Raw genomic sequence first — 7,208 nt, 5'->3', positions numbered from 1 at the left:
AATTGTGCATCTGTGTTACACGTTCTATCCTTTTCTGTAACATAGACTCTTTCTCCTCAACTTTTATGAGTTTCTGCTGTGCATCGCCCAAACGAGACTGTTGATCATTAATGATTTTCTTCAACTGAGGTGCATGATGTTTGAGCTCCAGATACACCTACTAGGACAGAAAACGAAAGCATAGCTGTATTTAAGATTGAACTCCATATAGTTAATTATGTAAACTACAATCAACATTCTGTAAATATACTACAAACTCAAGGCCTATGACAGCAACTTAATGGGCCCAGTCTAATCAAATAAGGTAAATACAAGGTATTCATGAAACAAAGGTAAACATGCAAAGATCATATTGGGAAAAATTGGTAGTTCTACCTTATGTGCATACTCCACATAAGTTTCATGAAACAGCTTGAAATACTGATGTAATGTAGATCTGCCTTCAATTGAATCAGCTGCAACAGAACGCAAAGATGGAGCTGCCTGAGGAACAAGTACCTCCTTGGGCCCACCAAGTAGTTCTTTGCTAATTATAGTTGGTTTGTCTCTCTCTTTTGATTCTCCTTCCGCTTGAATTGACGGCTTCTCTGCATCAATGCTTATTGGAAGCAAGAGGTTCCAAGTTTTCATCTCTAGGACAACACATTCTTGAGAAAGAGTGACAGCCACTATCCACGAATATCCAAATGAATCGGACAATGATAGGAAACCAGAGAGTGAAGGCTCTGACGTACAACCACTCTGGCATGTATTAAGAACAGGATGCACAGAAGGCGTTCTCATTGTATCATCCTTCCCATTTGATTGACTCGTGAATGGAAGAAAATGCAATACTATTGAATCAATCCCTCCATCATGAAGGGAATATATTCTTTCTGGCATAAGAGTATCACTGAACAAAGAAATACTGTAAGCACTTTCTGCTCTACGTGGCAGTGCCAAATCTACAATAGCCAGTCTCAGCAGAGGGGGTGGATTGCCCAACCAGGCATTGTGATCAAGTCTATCATGACAGTCAACGGCAGTTGCTTCACAAATCATAGCAAGGCCAAGAATTTGGTCACAGGAATCAACACGGAGACGAGGTGGACTACCAACAGTCCAGAGAGGTTGGACCTCATCAGCTAGAGCATCTATCTGTAATTGTCCACCACTCCAGGAGGTAACTAAAATAGAGTCTTTGCTGACTAAATTGTATAGAAAACTGACTGCACGACCTTCACATTCAACACTACGACCAAATGAATCCTCATTTCGACCCTGACCTACTCTTCTCAGAGGTCCCTAGAAAATCAAAATACAGAAAAGGCTAATCATATCGTTTAAAGACCAAAACTGATGGACCATAGTGTCAAAGGCAATTTACTATTTATTGATAATACAACCTTTAATGTTGTATCGTAGAATATATGTTTACCTGCAAGACAAGTGATGCATCAAATATAGCATAAGCATTAGCTCTCAGCAAAGAATGGTTGTCTCCTTCTGTCTCTTGGTTCAGCAATTCAGGAAAGGTTGCTTCTAACCAGGAGATTGCCAATTTTGAATTACTAGCCGCTAAAGAGTTGGCTGATTTCAGGCCAAATGTATGTGCATCATTGTATATTTCTAATAAGGACTCACATTTGAAGTGGCTGTTGATAAACAGAGAAAACAATCACTTATGTAGCAGTAACATCAATGAGTAGCATATAAACAATTTCAAGAAAATAAATACACCTAATGTAGACTCGATGAGAATTACAAATGGATAATACATTGAGGCAGAATACTTTGTTAAATGATCCAGGACATACAGTTAATATTTGCAGAGCAAATAAAGAAATCACAGACAAATAATCATGAGCAGTAAAATACCTTCCAAATGGAACAACAGGGCAAAGGACAAAGATAGCTCCATCACTGAATAAAATAAAAACCTGTTCAACACCACAAAACAAAACAAAACAAAACAAAACAAAACAAAAAATTACTATAAATTGAAGAAAGAAAAAATCATTAACATAATATAGTATAATATAATAAAAGAAATCGAGTAAATACAACTAGTGAGAAACGAAGTCATTAAATAATAAAATGTATTACAAGCATACCTATAAGTAAGTATCCACGTATGTGTTAAGTAATCATCAAAGTTAAAAATCTACATATAATTGTGTACTTGCAAGCACGTATCACAAAACTTAAGGCCGAGCAACCATAATGTAACTATGTAAGTGCAGTATAAAACAATTACCAACACTAAACAATTTTATATAAGAAAATTAACTTTCTTAATATGGCACCCAAATGATCACTAACACAAGGCAATAATCTCTAGGAAAATTAAATAACCATGAATAACAAATCATAAAACTAAAATAAATCACACACCTTGCTGCATGGATATTGAAGTTTAAAATATGATACAAGATTATTTTGAAAAATTAAATATCAGCAGAACTTACACTGAACCTGTCCCATAAATGGTCACCCCCAAAAGAAAAATCTACTGGGCACACTGATGAGGCATTCCTTGATCTACCAGGCTCCACAGGTTGCAGATAATATTCTTGCTCTGGCAGCAAAGGATCCACAGCCAGATTGAAAAGCCTAAAGACAAAAGTTTACAAGTAGAGAGAACTGTGAGAACAAAAGGTCTCGGTTAAAATTATTCTTCAATAAAGAATTTGAAAGCCCTAAAAAGAATAATTTACAATTAAAGGGAAACGTGACAAGAAAATGACTGCATTAAGAATATTTTTTTAATAAATAATGATATATTCATATATACCAATTGAAAAGCATCTATATGAAGATTTGTTGTTATGTCATACTTCATGGATGGATGTGGGGGGAAAAGCAAAAAGAAAAAAAAAATAGAAGAGAGGAAAGTTAGAAATGATATGATACATTTGAATACCGAGTAACGTAAAGGCAACAGAATCATTAGCAGCCAAAAAATACAAAATAAAAAAAAAAATTATTGCTTGGATGCAAATCTCTTCATGGATCATATATTACAATATCAAATATCAGCATATTATTTCTGAAGTTTGGTCATTATAAATACAACAATATGATACCATAACAGTTTAATTATATGCAACAAAAAAAAAGTACCCTTAAATCATAAGGGTAAATTTTATTACACAGCCACTAGACCAACTAGCACATAGCAAACAATGTCCTACACCAATATATGTATCAATAACCTAGAAAGACCATGTGTGTGTGTAAAGAGAAGAAGACGAACAAAACTTACCGGAAAACTGAGTCAGAAGAAAGGATTCCCAAATGAGTATCACTGTAAGGGTGCCATATCGCTTGTAATACACGAATATCGTTGCTGCCGCTGGAATAAGTTTCTGGACCAACTGCAATGGTCCTGCAGTAACATATCCCATAACAGTAAAAAACAAAAAAAAAAACAAACAAAAAAAAAAGTAAAATGTAAACTCCGAATTTCAACATCAGAATACTTGGAAAAGTTCGTACTAATATCTACCCTCGCATAATCTTAAGCTCATTGGTCTAACAGTAATACACCTCATTTTATCAATGTATAGAAAAACTCACATATAATACTCTGCCTATGTGGAGCATGATGCAAAATTTTTGTCAAAGCCAGTTCCAAGCCCAGCCCACCACGAACTTAAAATTTTGTCAAATTCTATGTCATGAATCAAAGATGGAATCAATGTATAGAAAAACTCTTAAGACTGGCCAAATCCAAAATAATTCATTTCCGTGATAATCGATAACTACCCTTCCTTCTACTTGTGCAATATACATCAAAACTAGACTAGAAGATTAGTTGGAGATCATGTTTTCCTCTTATTTCTAGTGTGTGATTAAATCGGTAAACCGCAAATACTAAAGAAACAAACACCAAAAACACAATTCACCAGAAAAACCTTAAAACGCTGCTAAGGGAGCAAGCACATATGTGATTCACATTGTTACCTGCATATCAAATTGACGTCTTTCTTGGAAGCACGTCCATAGAGATACATAACAGAGAGTCTATAAAAACCGAAAAGTAGCATCGCAGTTCCATTTCTGTTGATAGAGATCCTCTCAACATCAAAGCTGAGCTCCACGTCAGTTTGCAATACCTATTCAAAAACTCACCGCCATTTTTGAATTAACTCAAATAATTTATAATTAACAACTTGCAATGAAAAACCCTAGAGTAAAGCAAAAGCGAGGGAGCACCTTCGAGGGGGAAGAGGCGAGAACGGAGGTAGGGTCGGGGTCGCCGAGGCGGAGAGAGAGGCGGTGGAGAGTGTTGGCATGGTAGTCCCAGAAATAGAGGCGGGAGGCTCCGTCCCATGCGAGAAGGTTCCTGGAGGAAGCGGGGGATGTTGTGGCGGCGCATGAGGTGGAGAAGAGAGGGTGTTTGGGGAGTGGGACCCATTCGAGTTCATCTGTGGGAGTAAGAGTAAGAGGAGAGCGTTTTGGTTGAGGACTTGGATCCGATGATGGATCGAGAGTGATCCTCATGGCGCCTTTACGTTTGAACTCTCCACACTCACTCGTACACGATCACTGCCACTTTCTTCTCTTTCTGGCAAGGTTCTGAAAAGCGGACCAGTCATCAAACCGTTCAAGTCACTAGTTCACTAGTTTACTGGTCCAACCGGTTCAACCGTGGTCTAACCAAAAAAACTGTTTTATAATAAAATAATAAATAAATTATAAATAAATACTCTAAAACATAGTTATAGTGTAACATAAATTTTAATGTCTTCCAAATATAAAGTACTACATCAACCAAAATCTAATTTAACATTTGATTTCATAATTATTAACAATATCATTCAATATATCACTATTGACCAAAAACAAAATTCATTGAATTAAACAAATCAATAACAAATATTCAATCATCTACTCATAGCCAAGCTCAGCATCATAGCATGATAAATCAGCAACAGCCAATAATGTAACCAGAAATTTCCAATCTCAAGGGCAAGATACCAAATTATCATTGAACCAGAAGGCAAAGCACTCTTGTTGTTAATGTTGTTGTTATTGATTTCATCCAATCTTGATCTCATCCATGAAAAGGGCCAATGAAGGGTGACAAGCCTCAGCAAGCTCCTAAGGCTTGCCATTCTTGGGGCTGCCAACATTCCTCTTTGAGGTAACATGTCATTTTCACTCCCTATAAGCAACTGGACATAAGAAACATTCTCCACCTTCAAGTTTCAGTTTGGCATATCCCATCTATCTATCTATCTAATAACAAAATTTTCAGCCAAATTTTAACAAAGTTTCAGCACATTCTTAATAAAGAGTAACAAACTCTTCCAAATCTTTTTGATGTTAAGCATATTAGAAAAATAAATCCAACTTTCAGGAGCCAGTAACAAAATCATGAAATTTGAACAACATCAAATACAGACAAAAACCATAATCAGAAAAATCAATGTCTAATCTTATTATTTATAAACATATTCAAAAAGAGCGGACACTCACAAATTTAGCATGATTTTGAAGTAGAACAAGAATGAAGGCAGATGAAATCAGTGGTAACAAGATGGCAAGGCACGACAGAAACAGCAACAGAGGTAGCAGCACTGGCAGTTCAACAAGAAACTAAACAGAGACTAAACAGCACCAGACCACACTAACAGTAGCTCTCAAAGGATAAACCCAATCAAAAACATCATTACCAACAGCACAAGAGACTAAACAGAGCCAAGAATCAAGAACAATCACCATCCAGCAACAAACATTACAAAACAGAGCATAAACTAACCACACTAAACCAGCATAAAATCAGCAGTAGTTCAACAAAAATTTCAGAAATTAAAAAAAAACAGCAGCAGCACAAAATTTCAATAATGATTTGGATTCCAACTTTCCATTAATCCATTCACAGTTTCACATTCAGAAAACACTCAACAGAGCATAAAAGGAAGAACCGAAGAAGTGAAAGCAGTGCCACTAACCTTCGACGGAGAGACGGACGGCGAGCGGCGAGTGGCGAGCCGCGACACGACGGCGAGCTGCTCCAAGCCTCGAACAGAGAAGCCGGAGGATGGGGCCGACGTGCCGAGCTATAGCCTACAAGAGAGGGCTTGGGTTCGGGACAGGGGGAAAGAGGAAGTACGGACGGCGCCGACAACACGGACGGCGGCGGCACTGCGGTAGAACCGTTGAGGAGGAAGCTAGGGTTTTGGTTTGGTAACGTTGATTTTTGGGCTTCAGATGAGGGGTGAGACTCACGAATGGGAAAGGGAGAGGGGGGGCTGACCGGGAGTGACATTTTTTATTTTTTTAAATTCCAAAACGGCGCCGTTTATACATAACAGGACGGTTTCTGGCCCGGTCCAACCGACCGGTTTCCATCCGGTTTAGCGGTTTTCAAACGGTTTTTAAATGGGCGGTTATAGACAGCAGACCAGACCTTTTTCTAGCCAGTTCCCGGTGGTTCGGTTTTTAGAACCATACTTTCTGGCTCGTCATCGGTTACCAAATATCGTTATATACTCAGTTTAGCTGGAATCTCAATTTAACTCTTACATTTTTTTGATATTACAGATTATAATCGATCTTACAAAATTTATATTAGGTCTGATAATTTTACAATTTAAATCTTATTATAATATTATATTTTACATACTTAATTTATTTTTTCAATTTCACATAAAATTTTAATTTTTTCTCCAGTAGAAAGAATTGCTTTATTACTTTTTTACTAATTACTTTTTTAATTTAATTTTTATACACAATTAATACCACTGCTAAACAAGTTTTATATAAATAATAAATTTATATTGTAAATAATAATTAATTTTTAAATTTATTATTTAATTATCTAAATACATAAATTTAATTAGATATGTCAATATATAAAAATTAAATTTTTTAATAAGATGGATTAGACAATTTTCCATCTTAGACACCACAAATTTACATACACAGTTCACATATTTAGAATGTATGGTTCAAGTATTACTTTGTTACTCAGATTCCATTTCCATGTGAATCAAATATACCTAAGGAGAATGTGAAAATTAAAATAATGGTATTTTAATTCCCTGGAATCAAACATGTTTGGGAATAGCTTTTCAAACTTTGAACCAAACATGAGAATATGATATTCCCATCTCAAAATTTCTAGAAATTATTTATAATTTTTCTAACCATACACACCCTTAAGGATTTTATCTACTATTTACTCATTACTAAAATTCGAACCCAAGTACATTATATTA

The 7,208-nt window shown here is 35.9% G+C and overlaps 1 protein-coding gene across 2 annotated transcripts in view; it reads right to left on the bottom strand.

Moving 5' to 3' along the window:
• The window catches only part of LOC107469470 (nuclear pore complex protein NUP88), a gene marked incomplete in the record, with an annotated part of 7,062 nt that extends 829 nt beyond the window's left edge, over positions 1–6,233 (bottom strand). Inside the window, 10 exon segments of one of the 2 annotated variants that reach the window (XM_052255353.1) lie at positions 1–157; positions 376–1,284; positions 1,418–1,634; positions 1,858–1,919; positions 2,448–2,592; positions 3,245–3,367; positions 3,946–4,097; positions 4,198–4,650; positions 4,963–5,223; positions 5,940–6,233. In XM_052255353.1, the coding sequence (XP_052111313.1) occupies positions 1–157; positions 376–1,284; positions 1,418–1,634; positions 1,858–1,919; positions 2,448–2,592; positions 3,245–3,367; positions 3,946–4,097; positions 4,198–4,485 (2,053 nt within the window). 2 annotated transcript variants of the gene reach the window in all.
• Between the last annotated feature and the right edge of the window lie 975 nt (positions 6,234–7,208).

The sequence above is a fragment of the Arachis duranensis genome, chromosome 10 (assembly GCF_000817695.3).
Source record: "Arachis duranensis cultivar V14167 chromosome 10, aradu.V14167.gnm2.J7QH, whole genome shotgun sequence".
In the NCBI taxonomy this organism is placed as follows: Eukaryota; Viridiplantae; Streptophyta; class Magnoliopsida; order Fabales; family Fabaceae; genus Arachis; species Arachis duranensis.
The sequence above is the reverse complement of the archived record's forward strand: the minus strand, read 5'-3'. Positions and strand labels throughout refer to the sequence as shown.